Source organism: Balaenoptera musculus, chromosome 2 (assembly GCF_009873245.2).
Source record: "Balaenoptera musculus isolate JJ_BM4_2016_0621 chromosome 2, mBalMus1.pri.v3, whole genome shotgun sequence".
NCBI lineage: Eukaryota > Metazoa > Chordata > Mammalia > Artiodactyla > Balaenopteridae > Balaenoptera > Balaenoptera musculus.
In genome coordinates, this window is record NC_045786.1 from 8,288,767 (window position 1) to 8,313,702 (window position 24,936).

At 49.5% G+C, this 24,936-nt stretch overlaps 1 protein-coding gene and 2 long non-coding RNA genes across 13 annotated transcripts in view; 1 reads left to right on the forward strand and 2 right to left on the reverse strand.

Annotated features, from left to right (window-relative positions):
- FRMD4A (FERM domain containing 4A) overlaps positions 1–19,573 on the forward strand; it is a 468,321-nt gene extending 448,748 nt beyond the window's left edge. For 7 of the 10 annotated variants that reach the window (XM_036844689.1, XM_036844690.1, XM_036844687.1 and 4 more), the window contains 3 exons: positions 357–1,249; positions 3,535–3,631; positions 16,345–19,573. In XM_036844689.1, the coding sequence (XP_036700584.1) occupies positions 357–1,249; positions 3,535–3,631; positions 16,345–16,447 (1,093 nt within the window). In that variant the 3' untranslated portion in view covers positions 16,448–19,573. Of the gene's footprint in view, positions 1–356; positions 1,250–3,534; positions 3,632–5,953; positions 6,121–14,492; positions 14,513–15,026; positions 15,194–16,344 lie in introns of those variants that run through there. The other 3 variants (XR_005018890.1, XR_005018889.1, XR_005018891.1) reach the window with 3 other exon arrangements.
- Positions 8,959–15,031, reverse strand: LOC118891081. 2 transcript variants are annotated; one of them, XR_005018893.1, is made up of 4 exons: positions 14,384–15,031; positions 13,313–13,420; positions 12,132–12,242; positions 8,961–10,082 (listed from the first exon to the last, which is right to left on the reverse strand). It is a non-coding gene; the product is annotated as an uncharacterized LOC118891081 (long non-coding RNA). The 2 variants fall into 2 exon arrangements; XR_005018892.1 differs by having other exon boundaries at positions 8,959–12,242.
- On the reverse strand, positions 17,688–23,690 carry LOC118891083. Its single transcript, XR_005018895.1, has 3 exons — positions 21,575–23,690; positions 19,908–20,032; positions 17,688–17,759 (listed from the first exon to the last, which is right to left on the reverse strand). It is a non-coding gene; the product is annotated as an uncharacterized LOC118891083 (long non-coding RNA).
- Between the last annotated feature and the right edge of the window lie 1,246 nt (positions 23,691–24,936).

Sequence of the window (24,936 nt, forward strand, 5' to 3'; positions counted from 1 at the left end):
TGGTGTCTATAGAATCTCTTTCCACCTTAAAAAAAAAAAAAAAAAAAGACCTGTCTATTGGCATACTTTTTTCAGAAGCCCTTACGTGGGCACTTTGTCCCCATCGCCCATTCGGAATCGAAAATCACGGCGGGGATCAGCGTCCCCTCCCGGCCCGGTCTTCACCTGGGAGGGATGGGAAGCACCTAGATCCCCAGGGTCCCCGCCCTTAGACGCGCTCTCCTAGATGCGCGTTTGCGGGAGGCTCTGGGCCCTGCGGCCTCGCGCTCTCTCCGAGCCCGACGACCGGAGCATCGCCGAGCCGCCAGCCCCTCCCCCGGGCGCCCCCGACCCAGCGCGCCGTGGTCTCCCCGCAGGTCGGTGGACCTCAGCCCCACGCGGTTGCACAGCCTCGCCCTGCACTTCCGGCACCGGAGCTCCAGCTTGGAGTCCCAGGGCAAGCTCCTGGGCTCGGAGAACGACACGGGGAGCCCCGACTTCTACACGCCGCGCACGCGCAGCAGCAACGGCTCGGACCCCATGGACGACTGCTCGTCGTGCACCAGCCACTCGAGCTCGGAGCACTACTACCCGGCGCAGATGAACGCCAACTACTCCACGCTGGCCGAGGACTCGCCGTCCAAGGCGCGCGCGCGGCAGCGGCAGCGGCAGCGGGCGGCGGGCGCGCTGGGCGCGGCGAACTCGGGCAGCATGCCCAACCTGGCGGCGCGCGGCGGCGGCGGCGGCGGCGGCCACGGCCACGGCCACAGCCACGGCGTCTACCTGCACAGCCAGAGCCAGCCCAGCTCGCAGTACCGCATCAAGGAGTACCCGCTGTACGTGGAGGGCGGCGCCACGCCCGTGGTGGTGCGCAGCCTGGAGAGCGACCAGGAGGGCCACTACAGCGTCAAGGCGCAGTTCAAGACCTCCAACTCGTACACGGCCGGCGGCCTGTTCCGGGAGAGCTGGCGCGGCGCCGACGAGGGCGACGCGGGCCGCCTGACGCCCTCGCGCTCGCAGATCCTGCGGACTCCGTCGCTGGGCCGCGACGGCGGCGCCCACGACAAGGGCGCGGGCCGCGCCGCCGTCTCGGATGAGCTGCGCCAGTGGTACCAGCGCTCGAGCGCCTCGCACAAGGAGCACAGCCGCCTGTCGCACGCCAGCTCCGCCTCCTCGGACAGCGGCTCCCAGTACAGCGCCTCCTCCCAGAGCACCTTCGTGGCGCACAGCAGGGTCACCAGGATGCCCCAGATGTGCAAGGCCACGTCAGGTGAGGGGCGGGGGGGGCGGTCGGCGCGGCGCGCACCTGGTGGGTCTGGAGGTGAACTGGTGGGGATTGAAGGTGTTCTTAGAGCAGGCAGGCAGGAGAGACGGTTAATTCTAGAAACCTAGCTGTCAGATGTGTGAGACCTTCCTTCCCCTCCTTCCTCACCCCTCCCACTCTAGCCTAGGTTTTGCCGAGTGAGGAAGACCTGGGCAGGGGTGGGGCAGCGCATCCTAAACCCCAGACCAGCCCAGCGGGGTGCAAACCATCCCTGCAGCCACTTGTCCTTGTAAGGACGGAGATCCAAGCAGTGGTGAAGTCCGTGCTTTTCAGGGTTTATCCAAAGGTGCGCCTTTACCCTGGTGAAGGGGGCGACAGTAGTAGGTGAGAGACAGCAGTGGGTTAGAGACCTGAGCGGTACCCTTGCAGGGGAGAGGAACACTTGAAGCCCTGAGATTTGGCCAGTGTCTCCCCCAGGTGGCGCAGACCGGCTGCAGAATGAAGTGGCGAGCTCTGCCTGTGACTTGCCCTGGTGACTTCACGGAAAACTCGAGACTGCTCCTCGAGATCCCGTTTCAATGATGTTATGTTCTGATCAAAGTAATTTTTGTAAAGTGCTTCTGATGCCCCGTTGTTACATCTTAAAGTTTTCATCATCAGAGGAAGGGTTACCGCATATGCTTGTACTCAGGGCATCGAGCAGTACCGAATCAAGTGAAAAATGGAAGAAACCGTTCTCTCCCTTAAGTTAATCCCCTTCCCACTCCGTCTCCAAGAAAGAATAACGATGATTTAAAAAAAAAACCAGTGTCTGTCCAGCAGTCTCCACGTCCCTGCGGGGTTTTCAGCGCCAGCAGACGCTAACTCATTTATATATCTTAGCGCCCACAAAGAGGGGAGATTGCGCGGTGATGAGAGACTTGATCGGAGCGCCTTTCTAGTTGGTAGATGGGATGCTGCCCGATCATGAATCGCCTGATAAAAGCCAATTACAGAAAGAGCGACCGCACCACACTGACTGTAGGAAAGAAAGTGGGAGAGGATCTTGAGACATAATGAAAAATGGTTTTTCAAGTATCAGAATAAAATGAGAGCAGCAAATGAAAGGAAGTCCAAGTCAGGATTTGACTTGTGACTGGAAAGAAAGCTAAGGGCAGGCAAAAATCCAGGGAAGGGAGAGTGATCTTATAGACAGAAACTGGGGGGAGGGGGTTCCTCTTTGGGGGACTGAAGGAGATTCTTGGGGCCTGGGGAGAAGCGGGCGAAAAGGAAGGACCGGCCGGCTGCCCGGGGGTGCCAACTCACAGGGCTTCTGCGTCCTCTCCCCCGATTCCCAGTGACTCGTTTATTATGTCATTGCCAAATGACAAGTTGCAGAGACAGGAATAAATATGGTTCAGGCAAGGGTGAGAGAACCGTGGACTTCAAGGCCCGAGAACCTTCTCCAGATTCCTCTGTCATCTGTTAAAATCAGCCCAGTGAATTATGCCATCAACTTCCTAGGAGGATTTTTGAGAATAATGAATGAATGTATTATGTATATCATTTAAAGACCATGGTCCCCTGTAACCCTATTAGGAGAAGCTGAGGTTGGACAGGTCAGGAGTATTTATGTTCTGTCGAAACTGTAGCACTTGTCTAGTAGATTTGCTTTACCTAAAGAGATTCGGTAAATCTTTTGGAACATATTTTAGACTAAGCATCCTAATGAAAAAGATTGCATTCCCAAGGAAGCAGAGGGATGCATTTAAGTAGGATTTACTTCCTACTGAGTTTTCCCAACTAAAAAATCCTGCCCACATCAGTAAGCTCCGAATAGTCAGATTTGGATGAGCTTTGAAAAGCCCTGCCCCATTTGAAGGGTCCTAACGTGGTAAATTATAAGCCTGAAACGGCAGAGACAACAAGCTCAGAGAACCTTTCTGGAGGTTTTCTGTTCGTAATAAAGAACAGCTTTAACATTGGGGCCGTATCTGGAAACGCCGTGTCCAGAGAAACAGGTCCTCCCTGTGCCAGGCCAGCCCAGGTCCCCCTCCGAGGACAGTGGGGGCTGTCGCCATCCCTGTGGCCACTTCCCAGTGGCAAAGCGGGGACCTAGGACCCCAAGCGAGCTTGACTCAGAATGGAGCTGCACGGCTGAGGGGAGAAAACGTCATTGGCCAAACGTGGGGAGAGGGGTGGACGTTTTCCCACGGGGACCCTGCCACAGGGTCACAGGCAGAATCTCTGGAAAGAAGCTCCTTCACTGCCCCGTGTCTGACCTGTGTCTCTTCTGCGCCACCTACACGCAGCTGCCTTACCTCAAAGCCAGAGAAGCTCAACGCCGTCCAGTGAAGTTGGAGCGACGCCCCCCGGCAGCCCTCACCACATCCTAACCTGGCGGACTGGGTGAGTTCCCCTTTCAGACCTCCGACCCTCCCTTCCTGGTTTGCAGTGATCCTCCGCGTTCTTCGTCAGTTAGAGCATAGCAGGTATAAGATCCTAGTGACAGAGGGCTTATCGGCAGAAGGGTGAGGTACTGGGAAACCGGGAATGATGTACAGCGCTGGAAACTTCTTCCTCTCCGGAGAAGCCCCAGGCACTGCTGTTACCTTCCACCCCCTCCTTTCTGGCGCTGTCCCTTTATTCGGGTGAATTTTCTCTACTCTCCTTCAAAGTTGGTGATGGTCCCGAAAATGTGGAGGGAGCCGAGTGCGCTTCTTTGGCCAGAATTCCAGACAGCGCTGGGCTTGGGTTGCGATCACCCCAGGCCAGCCAAGGAGAGATTCAAGAACGCACCCACACCCACCCCCGGCCTGAGCCCCAGCCTGCTGCTTTGCATGCTTGGCAGTGTGTCCACTGTCTTGGTGTCAGGATGCTTCTTAAGGAAAAAAAAAGCAGAAGGCTCAGATTCTCTCTCAGTCCCGGCCAAGCCCTTGTTCAGAACCAACAACAAAGGGGGTCGGGTACCTTGAGACCCTAAGAGGTGGCCCACAGTAAAATGATGAAACCAAAACTCAGCTCCTTTTTCAGCTTTAAATGTAGGCAGAGAACACCACATAGAACAGTAAATCTCATGGACACTTAGGATGTTTTCATGTACAGAAGAGTCCGGCAGGTACATGTGACCTGCTTCCTGCTCCCGTCACCATCCCTGCCTCTTCCGTTGCTCCTAAGACGTGGCCTCTAAGTGGATGCTCCCTTCTATCATTATCCAGTGGCTAAAGGAATAAGAGGTCCCTTTATCCAGCTTTATTCAGGTTCTCGTTTGCTGGGGCATCCGTGGGGATGTCTGGGAAAATTTGACAGCTGTGAGTTACACCAGAGGGAAACTACAGGACCCAAACTGGCTCCACCTTTCAGGCTCTGTTCTTGGCAGACATTTTTTGTTGCTGCATATTTATCTCTAGCGATTTTAAACCAGGCTTTATTCAGCCTTAGTGTTTGACAGAAGGGGAGCTCACATTTATTGACTGCTTGCTGTGTACTCAAAGGCTGGAAGCTTCTTCTAACATATCTGAGCTCATATAATCCTCACTGCAATCTTGCAAGGGAAGTACCCAGATTTTTTGTTTTATAGACGAGGCTCAGAGAAAATCAGTGTCTTCCCAATGTCGCACAGCTGGATGGTGCTGGAATTTCAGCCCTGCACTCTGTGAGCCGACACCAAAGCCTCGTCTTTTTCCACCAAGCCAGTGGTTCTTAAAATGTGGAACCCCAGACCAGCAGCATAAGCATCGCCTGCGGTCTTGTTAGAGATGCACTTGTCGGGCCCATCCGTGACCCACTGAATCAGAAACTCGGGGTGGCGCCCGGCGGCCTGTGTGTTAACAAGCCCTCCAGGGGATTCTGACGCACTCAGGTGTGACGATCCCTCACCGACCCACCCCACGCTGCCCCTTACTCTCTCGAATTAACAGACCCTGCGGTCCCAACTGCCGGTGTTCTGTGTCCACTCCCACTGCCTGGTCTGTCTGTAGGGCAGCAGCTACCCCCGTCCTTATTACACACCCTTATAACACTACCTTATGTGCCACCCACACCCCACCTCTAGCTCGTGTGGTCAGGCAGCTGCTGCAGGGCTTAGGGCCCAAGAATTTCAAGAAGAAAGATAGATAGGTGGATTCATAAAAGAATGACAGATCTTCTGTGTATATGGTACCTCCACTGGCTAACCCATCTCACCCCGAATAAGGACCTTCAGATTTCAGGCTGTCTTTCTGGCTCCTCCAAATTTTCTGGATCACACCCAGTCTCACCTGACCTAAATACATGATTGTTACTTGACTGACAGCAGGCTTTGGAACTTATGAGCACCCCTCACCTGCCTTTCCCTTGGAGTGGATCTGGGAACATGCCCATGTTTGATCACACACAGCTAGTGAGGATTCGAGACCAATTTGAAACAAAAAGGAATTCTGGTCCTTAAACTTTTATTGGATTGAGTTGAATTATCATTAACGAACAAGAACTGTTCTCTGTGATGTGATAAGAAAATAAGAAATGGGTCAAAAGTGCCAAAGCCTGGCTGCCTTCCTAACAAAACTAAAGAGGTCTTTGACGCCCGCGAGGGGGCTGAAAGTTGCGCAAGGCCTGTGTTATGTGTCACTAGCGCTTGGGTGCATAGTCAGCTGGGCTTTGCAACGCATTAATAAGCTACTAATCGTGTCTGTGTCAGCCCCTCTCTTTAACCTGACCTCTCTTCTCTTCCTTCTGCTTTCCTTTGTTCAGAGAAGCAACAGAAAACTCGCCCATTATGGATGGGTCTGAGTCTCCAACTCACCAAAGTACTGATGAATAGAGGTATCGTAAGGGCATGTTTCGTTCTTACAGCCTTCCCCCTTCACTGCTCATGAGTCTGTGATCTCAGATGTGCTGCAGCTGTGTTGCCTTTGCCCGTATGTATCATAATTTCCAGAAGGAAACATCTGAGTGGTGTGGAAGCCGTTATTTTCATGTCTTATTTCTAGATACATGTGGAAGTCGATGTTTATATGTATGTTTTTACATCAGGTGTGTGTTTGTTAGATATCCCCACTGCTGCTTCCCAGAAAAGACCACAAAGTATGTTTTAGACTTTCCCAGGCTCTTCGTACATGCAGATGCTTGTAGAAGCTTTTACGGGTTTTAGTGTTCAATGTTTGTTGAAAAGAACAGCATCGTGCAGTTTATATCTCCAGGCGCCAAGGGCAGACTGAGTTGGTCCAGAGCCACGTGATCACCCACGATTTCATCCCAGTGTGCTTGAGTGACGGCCGTGCACTCTACCAAGCGCCCTAGGGCCCTGCTTTCTAAAACGTGATCCACAGGCGAGCACCGTCCTCACCATCACCCAGGAGCTTGTTAGGAGGCAGACTCTTGGACATACTGAATTCAAATCTGCATTTTAACAGGACCCCTGAGTGAATCAAATGCACGCTGGAATTTGCAAAGCCCTGCTACAGCGGGCATAAAAACATGAACACCTGGTCTGGTTCCTCTCCTCAGGGGGAGACAAGGTATTGAAATTGAGAGCATTTCAAGGGTTAACTAAAAAGGATACCATTCAGAAGTGGCTAAAAAAAAAAAAAAGTGGTAAGTAAGTTTACTCAATCAAAAAACGTCTCTTGCAGCACTTACGTATTAAATGCCCTGAGACTTTAAACAAATGCTAAAAGGTTTCCAAGGGGAGAGGGATCCCTTCCAAGGCCCGGGGTGCGAGGAGGGGGCTCGAAGGGTGGAGGCCAGTTCAAGGGCAAAAGCAGCACAGATGCATAAACAAGCAGGGCTGTCTGGGGAACAGGAGGGTGTCATTTTGCTGTAGTGAAAGAGTGAGACTTCAGCCTGAAAAGTAGGGTAGGACAAGATCCTGAACCAAAGCGGGGAGACGTGGAACAATTTTTACTGCAAGTGCCCTGAGCTGGCAGATGGGGGATTCGGAAAACAGGGGCTGAGCCTTTGAGAGGAAGATGATGGTGTTAAAAAAAATTCAACTGAGCATATTTGAAAGAGCTTACGGGCTTTATTTCAGTGATTCATGAATCAGGCAGCCAGCCAGTCCGGCAGATAGAAAGGAGCTCTGGGGAGCTGTGCAAAACGAAAGACATGCAGGCAGAAAGGAGCAGGAACGAGGGAGTTACACCAGGTGAAAACGCGGGTTGGCTGTAGCCCACTCGATCTCCGTTAGGGGGCGGCAGGGGTCTGTCGGGCGGACGCCCTCCCTCGTGCTGATGGGCGAGTCCCGATTTGACTGGTTAAAGATTCCTTTCTGGGGGAGCTGAAACTATAACGTCACGTCTCGGTTTGGTGATATGGAACCTAGCCTAAGCGACTTCATTTTGGGTCTGCTGTCTTGTTTTTAACAATTTCCCCCTTTTCATCAGACTCTGAGCCTAATTAAGAGAAGTGATCAAAATTTAAGGCATTAGCGCTACTCCCAGCTATGGCTTTGGAGTTCTTACCGTTTTTTTTGCTGAATCTCTGTGTGGTCTTCACAGGTCACGGCATTGGGTTCACAGTCTTTCAGTCGGTCATTCTCTTTGTTCCTTTTCTGACGTTCTGTTCTGAGGGAGATCATTTGCTTGGTAGCTAGCGGCTGCAAAGCTGCATTTAAAGCTTTTGCGAGAATACAGCACACTACGGCGACTGCCGTGACTATTATAAGCAGAATAATCCCCAAGGAAAGATCCCGTTGGCTGGTTTGTTGGCCTAAGAATGTGACTGGTTTGTTCAGTAATCTTGCGTGGCTGGGTCTCACCTTCCCCAGAAGTGTTGATCCAGGTGCAGCAAGTGGTGGTGGTCACAGCACAGACATCTCCTTGTTCAGCTAAAAGGATAATCAACCAGAGGCTTCTCTTATTATCAAGAACAACTTTGGCCAGAGAGTCTAGGGATTTTCATGGGGCAGCTGTTGCTTTACCAGCAGATTCTGGAATCTTCAAGAGGTAAGGAGAGATTCCTGGTCGTGGCCTCATTTGCATCAGCTCCTGGCCGGCGGAGTAGGGCTGCTCCAAAGGAAGCAGATTTTGAACCACTGAATGCTTCCCGGTAATTCCTGTTTCCGTCTGTGGCTCGGGCCCCAAAAGGTGACAGCCGTGGACGCCAGTACACCTGAAGGGTCTGTAGACAGCACAGGTGGTTTTAGTCTCGTTTCCCTTGCCTTGTGTCCCTTTCTTTGTACAGAGCCTGGATGCAGGGTTCCCCGGGGTGTTAACCAGAGACAAGGAAGCAGATCCCCAGGGTTAGGGAGTGGGACACAACAGAAAGGTGGGCTGGCTGAGGTTGGTCCAGAGAATCGGAGGCATTGGAAATCAGGGAGCAGTTCGTGATGGACAGAACAGCATAATCCCCGGCATCGTGATAATTCAAACAGTCTTTGAGGTTAGATTTACCCCCCTTTGCAACGGCCTTACGTATGTGAACAATGGCATTATCTTTCCAAGCCAGAGCAAAGCAAAAAAGATGGACAGCAAGAAATCATAAAAACCTTCACAGTGTGAGAATTAGGAAAAGGATGGTCAGAGAGGGAAGGAAGAATGGAAAGACATGTTCTTGATCTGACATCTTGGGAGGAGGCAGTCTCTATCTCAGCGGTGGCTACTTCTCTTGCTAGTCGGTTTGACTGATTTGAGATCTCCAGCTCTTTTGCACGGGACCAGAGGTCAGGTGGAGCCTTCATCAGTTGTGAAATACGTACCCAAGGTTGGACCCCTTGTGATTTGGCAGCCATGTGGTGGTCAAGAGTTCTTGGTAGGTTCCTTGCCACGAATCTCACTTTTGCAAAAGCATCAGAGTAAAACAATATCTGTAAATGACAAAAGAACTTAAAAATGCCCATTGCTAAAGATCTGATGAGAGTTCATTATAATGGAATTGACAAGGAAATTTGGTTACTTCTGTGATAGACAATATTTTAAGATAATAAGAATTATGACTGATAACATTATACCAAGACGTATCAGATTTCTAGGAATTTCACACAATTTCTAGAACACTTAATTATATTAATAATTAAGTGTTATTAAAATACAAATAACCCAAGATGATTTATCATCACTTAGTTGGCAATGCTTCCCATGTAACTGAACAATAAACCTAAGTAGTTTAACATCTCTCATGAGGTAAGAGACAAATCCTTTGAAATCTGATTTAGATAACCATAAGAACATGGGGGGCACAAATGTACTACGGTTTACAAGATACTTGTGTCAAATTGGGCAAGGAGAGTTATGATGAGAGAAAGGTAAAAATAAGGCACTGGGAAACCGGGCTGCAAAAGTTTAACACTGTAGCTGACATCGAAGGGACTTCAGCTGTTGCTTATGATGGCACTAAGGATGAGAGAAGAAAAATCGGGTTACAGGAAGGACCAGGGAGTCTCCAACCTTACAGACAGATCGGAGTTTTAAATGACAAATACAGAGTCTGAAAGGTCACCTCCCTTGGCAATTGCCTGGGAGACACGGGCAACCCGGAGAGAAAACAGATAAGTGGAGGAGTCTGGTTAACTTACCCCATCGTGATTTCCACAGTAAAGAGAACAGTGGTGGAAATCAAGTTAAGTTATACAGGCCTGGCCTGTTGTCTTGGGATAGCTGTCTATGTCTGATGTCGTCTGCTTCTGGTGCTGGGAGATCTTAAGTGCGAGATCACCAGTGGCTTTGCTGGTTCATTCTGGTCCTGTTACTCCTTTCAGGTGGGCCGGATGCCTTCAAGTTTAGCTGTGCAGGAACTGGCGAACAGTACCAGAAAAGATCCTTTCCAAGGAGCAAAGCAGGAGTCCTTTAGTTGGGGTCTTTTCCAGCGGATGTATTCTCCAGGAAGTAGGTCATGAGGGGTGTCAGTGTCAGGCTGTAATCTTGTTCAGCATAAGCTTTTTAACCTGTAGGAGGAATAGAGAATAGATGACTAGCAATTTTTTAACAGGTCCTGTTGGGCAATTTGAGGGTCACAGTTTGGAGACTAAAGCAGATGCATGGACCCATGCTGTTTCATCGGGAGTGAGCTTAGGTTTTTCAAAAGGCAAGGACCTTAGATGCAAAAGGACCAGTGACAGCACCTTGGTCAAAGTCTCAGGAAATTTTCCTAATTGGGTTTTAATGATGTCATTAGTCTTTTCTCCTAGTCCTGAATGCAGCCTGTATAGCATAAGAAGGACTCTCCAGAGTTCTCGGATTACCTGGCCAGTAAAATGAGTTCCTCAGTCATATGCAAAAATGATGGGGGTGCCCCCTATAGGGAAGATGTTTTGAAGTAATTTCTTTGCTACAAAAGAGGCAGTTGCTTATCAACAGGAAAAAGCTTCTACCCAGTGAGAAACGTACAGATCATTTGTTCTTAACAATTCTGTTTAGATTAGTCATGAAAATTTCTCGAGGCATTAAACAGCTAGCCAACATCTTAAGTTCTCTTCCTTGGTGACAAATTTTGTAACAGAGATTAACATGAACTTGATTGGACTAATAACCCAGGTAGAATAAAAGTTTGTACATATGCATTATATTTAACATACCTACTTAATTAAACCAACAAACTTAAGTTAGCTTTCATTTACTAAGATTTTCCTAGATCATGCGAACTTGAAAACATTTGTGGTTAAGTTTCTGTATTTCAGAGTTTTAGAATACTTAATTTGATAATCGCCTTATTTTTCTTTAAGCCAATTAAATATGCTCTTTTGCAAATTAATTTGGCAATACCCTCAGTGGTAGAAAAACCATTACAAATATACAACGTACATAGATAAACATACAGACAGATGCAGAGATCATAAAGCTTTTGTTTTAAAATTTTAGCCATGAGACAGGTACAATAATGCAAAACTTACTAGTTTATAGAAGAACAGTTTTATCCAAATCCTGTTTCTGGAAGTTGGAGTAAGGTAGGGTTACCTGCTCAGACGGCTAACGCTTTTCATTACTATTTGTGGAGAAGACACTTAAGATTTTTCACTCACCTAAGCTCCAAACAGCCTTCCCCATCTTTTTTTCCTTCTGGCGAGAATTACCTGCCTGAAGTTTGTGTTTCTAAGAGCTGGCCTAGGTAAGAATTCTTGGAGGAGACCAGGTAGAACATTCACAACTCAAAGGCACAGGGAAAAAAAAATGGAAGTTCGTCCAGGAAGGACTTTTCTTAAAATCCAGGTATTTTACAATGTCTGCAAGCCTTTTGAGATGAAGAAGGGATGTCTGGGGATTGACAGAAACGATAGGTGGGCTTTGAACTGCCTCTAGAGCGGCATCTCTGTTCGTGTAAAGACTAGGTCCGTAAGACAAGGACAGGCGGGGAATTGGGTTGCAACGTGAATGACATCATAGCCCATCCAACTGCATCATCTTCTATTTGCTTCTTTAGATCAGGGAGAAGATCTTCAACTGAGATGGAATGCAAGAGATTCCTATGCTCTAGATTTAGAGCTTTGTCTTTGGAATGTTTTTCTTTCCCTCTGGGCACATAGCTTCATTTTGACTTGGGGGACAAAGCCTTTAAAAAGTTCCTAACGGGCTCTGTATATCAGCTTCCAGTTTGGCCAACTTCTGACCATAGAGCTACTTAAACAATCCTTTTAAATATCTTGGCAGGGGGACAAACAGTAAATATTCCTGGCCATATTGAAAGACCCCATGGATGCAAGAGGCATTCCCAATGAGGGTGCAAAGGACACCACTCTCCCAAGCTCCAGAGCCACTCCCAAAGATAACCAAAAGAAGGAAAGACTTAGTTCCCCTGAGGGCTGGCACTAATCGATAGGACCTCAGCCACAAATGTAAGGTGCAACTTACATTTCTGTTATAGCTGCCCAACCTGACAGTGGCCAAGCCAAGTTCTCAGGACACAAAACGAGACAAACGAGAAGGCAACAGCTGTCCCTGGGAGAGAAAAGATCAACCAATGGGTCTGGATTTGGAAAGGAAGGGACATGAACATTTACCTTTCTCTCTCAACTGGGCACTGCAAACAGAGGTTCAGGAGAGCTGACTCTGGTCAGAATTCTCACCCCTTCCAGCTTCTGCCAGATTTACCAGGATCCCATCTGCAGGCTCTGGAACAACTGGGGTTTAGAGAGTATAGCTCCACTAATCTACCAGAATTTGGCAAGGTTTTCCATTAATTTTAGTTTCCCCTTGGCTGTTGAAGGGAATAACTGGTAGCAGTTACAGGAGAATCCATGGAGTCCCATCAGCCCTGGAAGAGCCCAAATGGGGGTCCTTCTTTGAGGGCAGATATGGGAGTGTCCGTAAGGCCACCAACTTGATGGGCTTTTGTTTACAGTCATGCAGTCTCTTCAAAGTGGGGAGACAGTGCAGACAGAGGACGAGTATAATGAGGCAAGGTGGAGAGAGGGGAGAGTAGACAGTCTTCCAGTCTTTTATTTTGGGTATCTCGCATCTTAATTGTTTTATTATCCTTTTGCAATGAATCTTTCAGTGAAGCTATTTGGGAATTTTGAAGCCTTTTGGAGGCTTCCTCACGCCAGTTAAAATAGGTATCCCGTTCCACCTGTTTGATTTGGGAGCCCTTGCTTTCGGGTGCACGTCTGAAGTGAACAGTCTTGGCTAATTGGAACATTCCTCATGGTGACCATTGCCATTTTAGTTTGTCTTCAGTAAGATTGGTCCACGTGCGTGCAGACAGACCAAAAAATTTTTTAACACAAAACTGCTGGGGGTGGTTCCTAAGGCCGGCGGGGCGGGGTCGGGGGGGCACCCTTAAAGCATTTAGATGACTGGGATCCCATTTTCGGAGTTTTTCCTAGAACAAAGAAAAAATCCTCGATAGCCTAAGGCGTGAGCTTAGGGCTGGGACTTGGGTATTGTTTGACAGTTTGCCTTTCACAGGATACTTGTTTGTCCTGGTGGACGGCCTTTGCCCGTGACCAGGGGTCTCATTACATGGAATTTTCCTGCAGGTGGCCAGTGACCTATTGTGAACCTTGCTCGGCTGTGACCACCGTATCCTTACCCGGGAGGCCTTGCGCTTTGGAGACAGTTGTCTCTCGTTAGGTGTTTGACCCATGCCCTCCAATCTTTGTTTTAGTTTTGCTCTCGGGAAAACTACACGTTTGAATGTGAACCAAGTGCATTCTAATTCAGAAACCAAAAGAGTACTCACCAGAAGGACAATCTGTCCTTGCCTAAGTCCTGAATGAAGTCGGACAGGTCACCCAAAAGGAGGGAGCTTGAAATCAGAAGTCTCCTCCGGATCCCATGGCTGCCACCACTGTTAAAGAAACAAGTTCAGAGTTTAAAGATCTTGTTGGCTTCATTCATTCAAGTTGCAACCCAGTTCCTTATGGAATTAGAAACTGTCCTTGTCTTACAAACCTAGTCTTTACAAGAACGGAAATGCAGCTCTAGAAGCAATTCAAAGCCCACCTATCCTTTTTTTTATCAATCCCCAAACATCCCTTCTTCATGTCAAAAGGCTTGCAGACATTGTAAAAGACTGGATTTAGGAAAGTAAAGTCTTTCTTGGAGGAACTCCCATTCTTTTCCTGTGCTTTTGAGTTGTGAATATTCCACCTGGTCTCCTCCAGGAACTCTTACCTAGGCCAGCTCTTAGAAACGCAAACTTCTGGGAGATAATTCTTACCAGAAGGAAAAAAGAAAAGCAAGGCTCTTTGGAGCTCAGGTGAATGAAAAACCTTAAGTGTCTTCTCCACAGCTGAGCAGGCAACCTTAATTGATTCCAGCTTCCAGAAACACGATTTGGATTCTACTGTTCTTTCATACACTAGTGGGATTTGCACGATCGCACCTGCCTCATGGCTGCGGGCACACACGGAGCCGGCGTGTTCTCTTTCCATCCCTGCCTCTACTTCCTGCTCCTGGCGGTCACATCCTCGGGAGGAAGTGCACAGCCCTGTGGTGTGAAAGCTGCTTGGCCTTGCTCGGGCATTTGCCCGTCTCTGACCAGTGACTGGGGTTAGAGGACTCTGGCCCCCCCGGGCCACGTGGCCACCCTCAGTGAGGGTAGGGCAGACACCCTGGTGGAAAGCACCACCAGGACGACGCAGAGTTAGGGAGAGACTGTCCCCCCGATGAACAGTGTACGTCCACCGTGGGGTCCAACCACCTTTTGCCACGAAAAGTCTCTCAATCCCTCAGGCACGATGGCACAGGTCAGTTTTATCAGGGTGGAGAGAGAGTTTGCAGGGTGGGTAGGATGGGATCAGCTACTTACCACCGGAAGACAGTGATAGACGGGCAGGGCCAGTTCCGGAATTAGGGCCTTGATGTTACTTTGCTTCTGAAGCCACCTTTAAGCGTATTAACCCCAGTATATATTTCAGGGGTTCCAGGCACAGGACTCTCTTTAAAGGCCACGGTATGCTCACAGAGGCCTTGGGTTTTCCAGCGTTGATGGGTTTTTTAAAAGCCAGATGAGAAACCTTCACGAAATCCAGAATGCCTTCATCCACTGGTTCCTAGAGAAATCAGCAAATCAAACAGAAAAACGGTGATGATGGCTTGTTCTCAGTCATAAACTGGTTCACGAGGTTGTGCTGAAGACGCTCCTGAAACCTGCTTTTCTTTGAGTCTCTTCCTGCCACCCGTCCACAGCCATAACGGTAGCGCAGGGCATGGGGAGATCAGCGGCAGGGGAGGAAATCATCTTCTGACATTTATGCAAAGTCCTGATGCTGTTTCCAAATAGGTATTTCTACCCCCAAAACGGCGTGTGCTCTGGGGAGGTCAAACTTGAAAACCCAGCTTGAACAAACCCACACCTACTAACTCAGAGGCACAGACCCGTGTCCCTCACAGGAATGTTATTCCAAAAACTGAAGGCTGTGGTTAAAGGCCTACAGGTTTCATCCCTTTAGGAATCAGCACAAATGAACACTCAGAAGTTACCAGGAGTAAAAGCTCTAAACAAAGGAAGAGCACAGGCGGTAACCCAGGCCGCTCTGCAGCTGTTCCTGCACGGGGCACCGAGGTCAGCCACGCCCACGTCAGGGGCTGCGTGCAGCCAGCAGGGCGGGAGAGGAAGGTAGGACCCCATCTCCTCGGGCCAGCATCTGGGCGCCTCCTGGGCAAATGCCAGCCCATTCCTAGATTCACTGAGATGAAGTGTGATCTTTAGCCCTGAAAGAGCTAGTTTAGGATCAGTGGGGAGGGGCCGTTTCCCTAATAATGACGCCTAGTAATGACCATAGGCATCAGCATATCCGTGTGATTGCTTCTTGATATGTAAAAACCACAGCTGACCCTTGAACGACACAGATTGGAGCTGCACAGGTCCACTTGTACTCAGGTTTTTTCCAACAAATACAGTCGGCTGGCCCTCCGATCCACTGATGAGGAACCCACAGATACGAAGGGCCAAGTGTACTGCACCAGTTTATATCAGGGACTTGAGCATCCTCAGACTTTGGTATCCAGGGGGGCTCTTGGACCCAATTCCCTGCAGATACCAAGGGACGACTGTACCCAACCTGCGTCGTGACGCACAGCTGCAAGTATTTTTTTACAAAGTCTTTTCTATATGCTTTTCTATATATTTTCAATACTTTTTTTGATAATCACACAACAATACATGTTATTTCAAATAAACAGCAGTAAGACTCCATTCAAAATATCACCTCAGTTTCCCTACAGGGAAACCTGCCATTTCACATGTGCTTCCGGGACAGAATAAATATCTGGGGGACGCTGGTTACACCTGGGATCTCAGGGAGGACAAAGCAAGCCACTGTTCTGAGAAAAAAAAAATCCTGCGGACTCCAGCCAGAGGGGTTCTGGGCCTTGGCTGCATGGGAGAGTCACGTGGGGGGATGTGAAAGCTCCTGACACTCAAGCACACCCCAGACCGATTAAACCAGCATCTCCACGGTGGGCCCGGACAGGAGTGTTTTGGGGGTTCCCTGGTGATTCCCACATGCAGCCGAGCCTGAGGACCACCGCGTAAGTGTTAGCTCCGTTTCCCTCCACAGCTGTGCAAGGTTTAGGTCCCCTCTGTGTGATTGTTTTCCTGTCGGCGCGAGCCGGCTGTACACTCAGCCTTGTCGCAGGCCTGGGTTCCTTATGAACAGGGAAGACTAGTGATCCTTATCAGCCCCCTGTGAACACGTACTTCTGAACGCAGACTGCTAAGTGGCATTCCCCCCTAACCGTCTCCTCTCGTCCTTGGATTCCCTGCAGGAGCTACAACGATAGCTGTTTCCTGGATTCCTCCCTCTATCCGGAACTAGCTGATGTCCAGTGGTACGGGCAAGAAAAAGCCAAGCCCGGGACCCTCGTGTGAGCCAGCCGGCCTCAATCTGGCCGCCTCGATGCCATTCTGAGATCACCTCACTGCCTCTCATTTGCCTTACCCAGACGCAGTGTCACCCTGCACCAGCTTCGGCCCTCAGCACTTTTCTTCTCCTGTTTCCGCGTCCCCCTCACCCTCCAACAACCTGACTGGGGAGACATTCTGGAAGGTTCCGGTCCCACTGTGTGTCCCCTGGCTCCCTTGCCCAGAGAGCCAGGCACCAATCCTCAACGGCACCTTGGTGGCTCCCCCCTGCTGCGACAGCCCCCTGGCCGGGAACCATCAGGGAAGCTGGCTGGCCTGGATTCCTGTGGGCTAGTGGCATTGGTGGAGACCAGGAGAGGGGACTTACGTACAGGGCGATCCAGAAAGACTGTGAAAGCTGGGGCCCCCCTGGAGGCCCCACCAAGCCCTTGGTGACGAAGATGCCTCGTGCGAACATTCAGCGGACAGCTGAACTACTTCCTGGGAGGAGTGACTGTTGCGGGAGCAGGGAGAACGGAAACAGAAGCTGAACACGTCAGAGATGCATCCAAGGATCACAGTCAGTTATGCTGCCAAAGATTTTAAAAAATTAAAAACTGAAAACACACAAAAAATTAAGAGGGGCCAAGAGGAAGACGTTCTTTCTGCAATGAGACCTCCTTTAAATCCTCCACTGCTATTGCATCCCACACGTGAACGTCAGCCATCTGTGACGGGTGCCCCTCTTCACCCCTCTCCATCGAGAGCCTGAAAACTAACCCCATGTGATGGCCACGTCGGGGGACCCCTGGCTGGCACTGCTGACTTGGATCTCCACGAGTCTGGACCCCAAGGAGAACAGACCCACGGGGAGTAGCGGAGTGTCCGCTTAGCCCCGGCCTGCATGGGGGGTTCAGCCCAAGACACAAAGCTGCTTTCCTTTGCGGATTTGTAGGAAACGTAAGGTGATGGTTGCCAAAAGTGGTTCTCTCTCATTAAAACAACCAGTAAAAGTGTACCCTATTTTTTTCTCACAAGGTGTTTCATTTGATTTCTTATGGGAAGCCAAGGGAAAAAGCACACTGCAATCCATTCAAGTGTTTAACTGTCGTAGCCCATTTTCTGTTTGTTAGCACTCGTGTGACAAAGAGCTCAGATCCGATGGCACCCGGTTACCAACGTGTCACTTCTTCCAGGAACCCAACTATGCCCTTAGGTAGGAAGACCGTACTCACATGTCTACTAGCTGGCAGGCAGAGCAGGGTTGAAAAAATGTATCAGCTCCCAGAGGGCCCATATGCCTACGACATCATCAGCGACCTTGATATGTCACGATGGTCTGCAGGTACCAAAAAAGGAAGAGAGAAGAAAGGTGTGTGGGAGCTGCACGTTTACATGTGTTTTGAGCTATGCTTAATACACAACTGGAGAGCCATCAATCTTCAGAGGCCTCAAAAATAGTTTTATAATACTAACAAGTGCGCACTCGTAGTTGGGTTATTTCAAATGGCACAAACACGGTCTCCACAGAGGTGGGATGCTGTGCTTATGGGCGCAAGTGGCGGGGCGGGGGGGGAAATTTCTTTTCTCACTTGTAATGACTTCCTACTGGAAAGGCAGTGGACAGCCAGAGACAGGAGCTGGGGTGGGGGAGATTTGTGGGCAAGCAGAGTTGAAGTTAGCTTTAGCGTAACAAGAAAAAGCTTTGTTTTTTATGTATAGGCAATCCAAGAATAAACAACAGACTCTACCAGACCAGGAGGGTAAGAACGGACACTTAGCATTGGTTAAAATGAACTATCAGGAAATACCCACGGTGCTCCCCCTGCGGGCTCACGGCAGGCTGGGGCCAGGCTGGACGGCTCAGGGCCGGGCTTCCCTGGCTCTGTGCACTGCTGGGTTGGTGATGCCAGCTTGCGGAAGGGATTAATATTCACAGAACACTTTAGGGGTGAACCCTGCAGGGCAAATAAAATTGGTTATGATGATATTAAACGATTCTGGGGATTGACACGGGCAGGGGTGTTGCTCTTATTTTGATGCTCAGAGCTACAAACAGCAGGTTTTTCTTTCCCCATTCGGAAACATTCTGTATTAGGCCAGATTCTTTCTCCCAAAAGAAGATGCATGAATAATCAAACTGAACTCTGTCCCAGAGGAAAAGTCAAAAGGGAAATAGACGAGGTGACCAGGTTACATACTGCGGATGATACAAATCAAGTCTGAAGTCAGTCGGATCAAATTTTTAGCCCAGTTGGGTTACAATGACTGAGAGACAAAAATTCTTTCTAAACACTTGGGTGTGGGATTCGGGGGGCAGAAAGGAATGGAGGCAGGATAGAGGGGCAGAATTACAGTTCAGGCAAACAGTATGATGGTCTGGTAGTAAAGACGGAGATTAAGTAAAACAGGTTTTACTGTTGAGCTGCGTTCAGTTCCTACAGGATGTACATAAAAGTGCTGGTCCTTTGAGACTGACGTGGTTAATGATGAGTGTGGTGGGAAATGATATAGTTACTGTACACAAGCACTGGCAAGCTCTTTATGTATCCCTATTTCTTTAAGGCAAATTAAGATGAAATATGAAACCCCTGGTCTGATACAAAGCCCCTACTGGATTCTTTGGATACGTATAAGAAACTGCCTGTTTAGCCAGAAGGCTGGTGAAAACACCTACGTCAGACTTTGTTATGAGACAGATGGGTTTTTCTAATTTGATCATATGCAGGTGAGTGTTGAAACCGTTCAAATTCCAATTTGTTTTCATTCGGTATTAGTTTAGTTCTACACATAGCAAACCCCATCCAGGTGCTATCAGATGACCAGTTACTGCTTAATTAACTAGGTGTAAAGTTTTACATATACATTAATGTCAATAGTTTATTACAAGTCGTGTAAAATGGACTCTAGTTTAATAATGGGGAAGAAAGGATTAGGTCGCTCCTGAAACTGACTTGTAGAGCATGTAAAATGATTTTACTGGATTCTGTTCAACTGTAATCAATGACAAAGATGTATGTTGTAGACAAAGTTGCAGAATTAAAAAGAAATCTGCTTTTAATTTATTCTTTTTGTATTAAGAATTTGTATAGTACCTTTACATTTTGCAAAACAGTGTTGTCAACACTTATTAAAGCATTTTCAAAATGAAAAGATCTCAGTTGCCTCTTGGACATTCTGTTTGTTTCTAAGTGATAAATACGCATGCTCCGGGGATCTGTCATTCAGTTGCCTGTGCCCCATCGGGCTCCTTTTTTAAAGTCAGTCTATATAGATGATATTCTCAGTGGCTTACTCCATGATGTAGACAGGCTTGGTTTGTTTAGTAGAGGCTAATTCCCTCTTATTCTAGTTTCCTTTTTTAATTATACAAAGATAATATATTCTTAGGTATTCCTCCTACTACAAAAAGGATTTGAGATGAGAGGTCAGCCTTTGTTAGGATGCTATTTTTGTATTTGTATCACTGCTCATGACAAATAGTTACCTGTGTGCAGTATGTGCTAGGCTGGGTACTGTTCCCACAGAGCAGTGCCACGTGGAAGAAACACCGAGGGCGTCTGGGCTCTGGAGGTCGTCATCCTTCGTCTCTGTTCCCTGTGGTCCCTGGTTCTGTGTAGGACAGAAAGGGCCAACTGGGGAGACAGGCAGGAAGCTCAGGCTCTTTACCACCACTGCTGTTCATACCACAGCTCAGACTCCTGTCACCCACCCTCTAAATCCTATCACCAAAGCAACAGTCCGCTGGGCCTGCAGGTACAAAAAGCCCACACTGATGGGCAAATTGGTGACTGGCTTACTTTAGTGGAACTTTTGCTGCAACTACATCCCTGGCCCCCTAACCCACACTGCATGAAACTAGAAATCTGGCAGCCAAGAGCATCCCGGGATGGAAAGCCTTGCTGAAGCATTTGCCACCGGTGTGGGTTAACCCCTGCCAAAAATGGAAACACGCCATTGAGAACTTGAAGCACGTCTGGAAGCAAGCCCATCAGGACAGCATCTTATACTTCCTAAGCCTGTCCTTGGCAAAGTAACGAAGGCCTCTGTACCGAGGTGATCAACACTGATTGCAAACAAATAGGATCTTCCGTTAAGCCTTTTCCATGTAAATATGTCGCCGCTCAGGAAAGAAATCTATCTCCTATTAAGCTCTATCACGTGAAAGCAGCTGGCCCACAGGACGCTGGGACATTCCCGTTTCTTTCCCACTCCTTCCTACCTTTCACCACCCATACACACACACACACACACACACACACAAGCACACACATGCACACACACGCACTCCCCTTACGTTGTGTCAACAAGGCAATTCCAAACAGTCATTATTTTGGTTATTAGAGAACACAGTAAATACCTGATTGCTGTAGAAAGCACTAGAAATAGCCAGGCCTCTCCTTCCTTACTCCCAGAATACCAGTTCAAAAAGGCTCAGACACGAAATTCTGTCTAAAAAGAGGAACATCAGAGAACCCCTGATGTGAGCCAGCAAGCAGGCAAGGGCCCGCTGTTGAAGCCAGTCATTCACTCCATATTGTGTGATGGGTCCAGGTCCTCAAAACCTTACATTCTCGTGGACTAAACAAACAGGCACACGACCATGACATAAGGGGAAATGAGGTCACCAGCATTAAACAGATAGAAGGCAGAGAGTAAAACGAGCCCCATGGATAAGAGGTCAGCAAGTGTGTAAATGGGATCTCTCGCTCGTCTCTCGTTCAAGGAGCTGCCTGGTCAAAGGGATGGCAGAGAAAAGGTGAAAGGACGTGCAGAGGTATAACCTCTCTGCCTTGCACAAAATCACACCCCCAGCGTAGGCAGTATCTGTTCAGGTAACAGCTGAAAGACCTGGGCTGCAATTCAGGAGTATAAACAGCGAGCAGGTTAGCTGATAGGGCCCGTGTGTGTGCAATTGCACCAAGATTTTTTTTTAAATCAGAAAATCCCATTTTTCTCTCCATACATTTTTATCCCCACAAGAGAGTAGGTTCCTTTTGTTTTTCACTCATTCATCCATTTTCTATCAAACCCCCTCCAATCATGCTTCCATTCCTCCCACTCTACCAAAACCACTCCTGTCAAGGTCAAGGATGCCTCCCCACAAGGCCAAATCCGATGGTTGATTCTCTGTTCGCGTGCTATGTGACTTACCCGTAGCAATGGGCACAGCTGATCCCTCTGGCGTCCTTCATGGAAACACTCTTGCCACCTGAACCCAGGGCAGCACATCCTCCAGGTTTTCTTCCTCATCACAGTCAGGGCTCCTCCCGCCAACCTCCTTGATGGTTTTTCTTCATCTGCCCGAGGTCTGGGCGCTGGAGTGTCCCAGAGCTCAGTTCAAGGCCTCCTCTTTACCATCCACAGTCATTTCCTGTAGCTCTCATCTTGTCCATGGTTTTAAGTGTCTTATGCTGAGGACACCTGTGTCTCTCCCTGTACCCTGGACCTCAGCTCTAAAACTGGTCCAATCCTCCAGCCCACTCAACAGCTCCACATGGATGTCTAACGTGCTAACACGTCCAGAGCTGAATTTCTGACGTTCCCTCCAAACCTGCTCCATTAATGACCTTCCTCAGCTGAGTCAGAGGCAACTCCAGTCTTCCAGGGCTCAGGCCAAAACCCTTGGAATCAACCATGATGACTTCCTTTCTCACCTCATGGTCAACCAAATGGATGTGAAATCCCTGCTCTCGGAAGATATATATTCTCCTGGGAGTAGAAGGAGGGAGAAAATGAAAGCAAATTACATGGCACATTAGGAGATGTGTCATGAGGACAGTATTGGGTAAGCAAGGTTGGTCAGTGGAAGATCTAGCCCATGACAGGAGGAGCAACCCCTTCTCCTCCAAGTAAGGTAAGAACAGGTGGTGAGTGTGGGAAACAGACCTGAAGCTTTGCCTCCATACTCAGCCCGGTGTGAGAAAAGATAGGTGAGGCCACCCTCCAGGTGAGACAGGAAAGGAGGGCAGGGTCGGGCTGGAGCAGAGTCACAGGTGAGAACAGCCCCGAGAGGAGAGGAGGTGGAGAATGCCCTCCAGGCATCACTTGGGGCCCAGCTGACACCGGACACTTGGCGTGTGCACCCCCTCCAGTGGCACCTGCTGGTGGGCGCGGGAGGGGACAGATGGAACATGCCGGGCCCGGGCTGTGTAGTGCAGTGTGGCCGGAGGGCAACAGGGCAGGAGAGTAGACGGTCCTGGTGATTGAGTGAAGCGGTGACAACGGGATCTAGACGGACTACACAGAAAAGCAAAGCCAAGAAGGTGACGATGAAGTAGCAGCGAGCGGAGGAGTGAGTGGACAGAAGGTCTTGAAGAGACTGAGGATGAGCAGGGTGGGAATGGAGGAGACGGGGCACGAGGACAGGACTGCACGCCCGCACAGGAGGTGAAATACCCGCTTCTCCATCGCCTTAGTTCTCCGTGCTTGGGGTGAATCCCAGGATCTAGGAGCAAAGGCCACGCGTGCCAGTGGGAAGCCAACCTGAGCTGGGGGTGCCGGAAGAGGACCCGGCCTCACTCCCCCTCGCGCAGGAACTGCGAATCCGGCTGCCTGTTCAATCAGGAGGCCAAGACCACGCCACTTATTTTAACGGAAAGGGTTGAATATCAAGGGTTGTGAACAGGATAGTGCAGAGGCGACAGAGGTGATAACCAAGGGAAGCAGCCCGCACCCTTAGGGCTGGGAAACAGAGACAAGGGACTCTGAAGACCCAGAAGCTGAAGGGGGCGCCCGCGGAGCTGGGAGTCAGACCTCTGAGGCGTGGACACCGCACAGCTGGTACCGGTGCCTCGGGACATGGCAGGACCTCACGGAGCCGGGATTCAAAGGTCTGAAAGGGGCACCGGCTGATGGCGCTGCGATTTTCGAGAGGCAGAGCTGGTTCTATGAAAGTGTGGCAATCCTGCGAGCCAGGACCTCCTCCTCCAAGAATGAACTGTCACTGCTGGGCTGCGACCCGCGGCTGGGCCACCACCGCCAGGGACAGGAGGCAAACATCGAGCAACAGGCCCTTTCTTCCCTCCTCGGGGTTCCCACCTCCCGTGCGCCCCACCATCGGTAGAACCCAACAAAAAGCCAGTCAGCAAAGGAGAAACGTGGTTTGCAGGGTCTCATCCCGAAGCAGGGTGTGGCAGGTGCCGCAGGAGAGGCAAACACAATTTTTTATAATTTTGCAAAAAACACATGTACCCTTTCGGCCCACGTTAGCGTAATGTGAGTTACTGTTCTAGAAGGGACCGTGGTAGTAACAGGTGGAAGCGTATCAAGATACTTTCCCCCGGGACTTCCCTGGTGGCGCAGTGGTTAAGAATCCGCCTGCCAATGCAGGGGACACGGGTTCCAGCCCTGGTCCGGGAAGATCCCACATGCTGCGGAGCAACTAGGCCCGTGAGCCACAACTACTGAGCCTGCGCTCTAGAGCCCACAAGCCACAACTACTGAGCCCGCATGCCACAACTACTGAAGCCCACATGCCTAGAGCCTGTGCTCTGCAACGAAAAGCCACCGCAATGAGAAGCCCGCGCACAACGAGGAGTAGCCCCCGCTCGCTGCAACTAGAGAAAGCCCGCGTGCAGCAACGAAGACCCAACACAGCCAAAAATAAATTTAAAAAAAAAAGATACTTTCCCCCCAAATGATGAAAGCACAATCGTGCATTTTCTCAAACACCTTTCACATCCATAGAGGTATTCAGTTTATTCCTCTCAAAGTCATTTCTAAGTCTAATGGAGATTTGGCAGTAACACAAGAGAACAAGAGCTAGATGCCTCTGTCCAACGGAGTGACAAGAATCTCCACCACAGGCCAGACCTCTGTCTGCTCTGAAACCTGGCTGTCTCTGAACTGCCTTTAACGTCCGTTTGGTTCATGGCTTTTCTGCAGTTGAAATGACCTGGTGCCGATATCCAGAGCTCATTCCCGCACACACTGTTACACTTACGTGTATCATAGTAGGATGTGGACGTGGCAGAGTCAGGTCTTGTTCCCGGTGGGGTAGACGGGACCTCAGGGCACTGGGACACACTTGCTACACGCCTCAATGGTTCTGAAAGCTGAGAAATCTGAGTAACGTGTATATTGCTTAGGGACTGAATTCCACAGAATATATGGAAACACAACTGCAGGAGCTTACCCAATACTGTCCTCAGAGAACGTGAGGTCCAGAGGAAGGCAGCTGTGATGGTTAATTTTATGGGTCAACTTGACCGCGACCCGGGTGCCCAGATGTCTGGTTAAACGTTACTCTGGGTGTGTCTGTGAGGGTGTTTCTGGATGAGATGAACATCTGAATCGGTGAACTGAGTAAAAGATTGCTCTCCAGTGTGGATGGGCCTCATCCAATCTGTCGAGGGCCTGAAGAGAACAAGAGGTGGGGTGAGGGAGAAGCTGCTCTCTCTGCCTGACCGTGGAGCTGGAACGCTGGTCCTCTCCCTCCCTCAAAGTGGGACTTGCCAGAGGCTCTCCTGGATCTCCAGACTTTGGATTCAAGACTGGAATTTACACCACTGGCT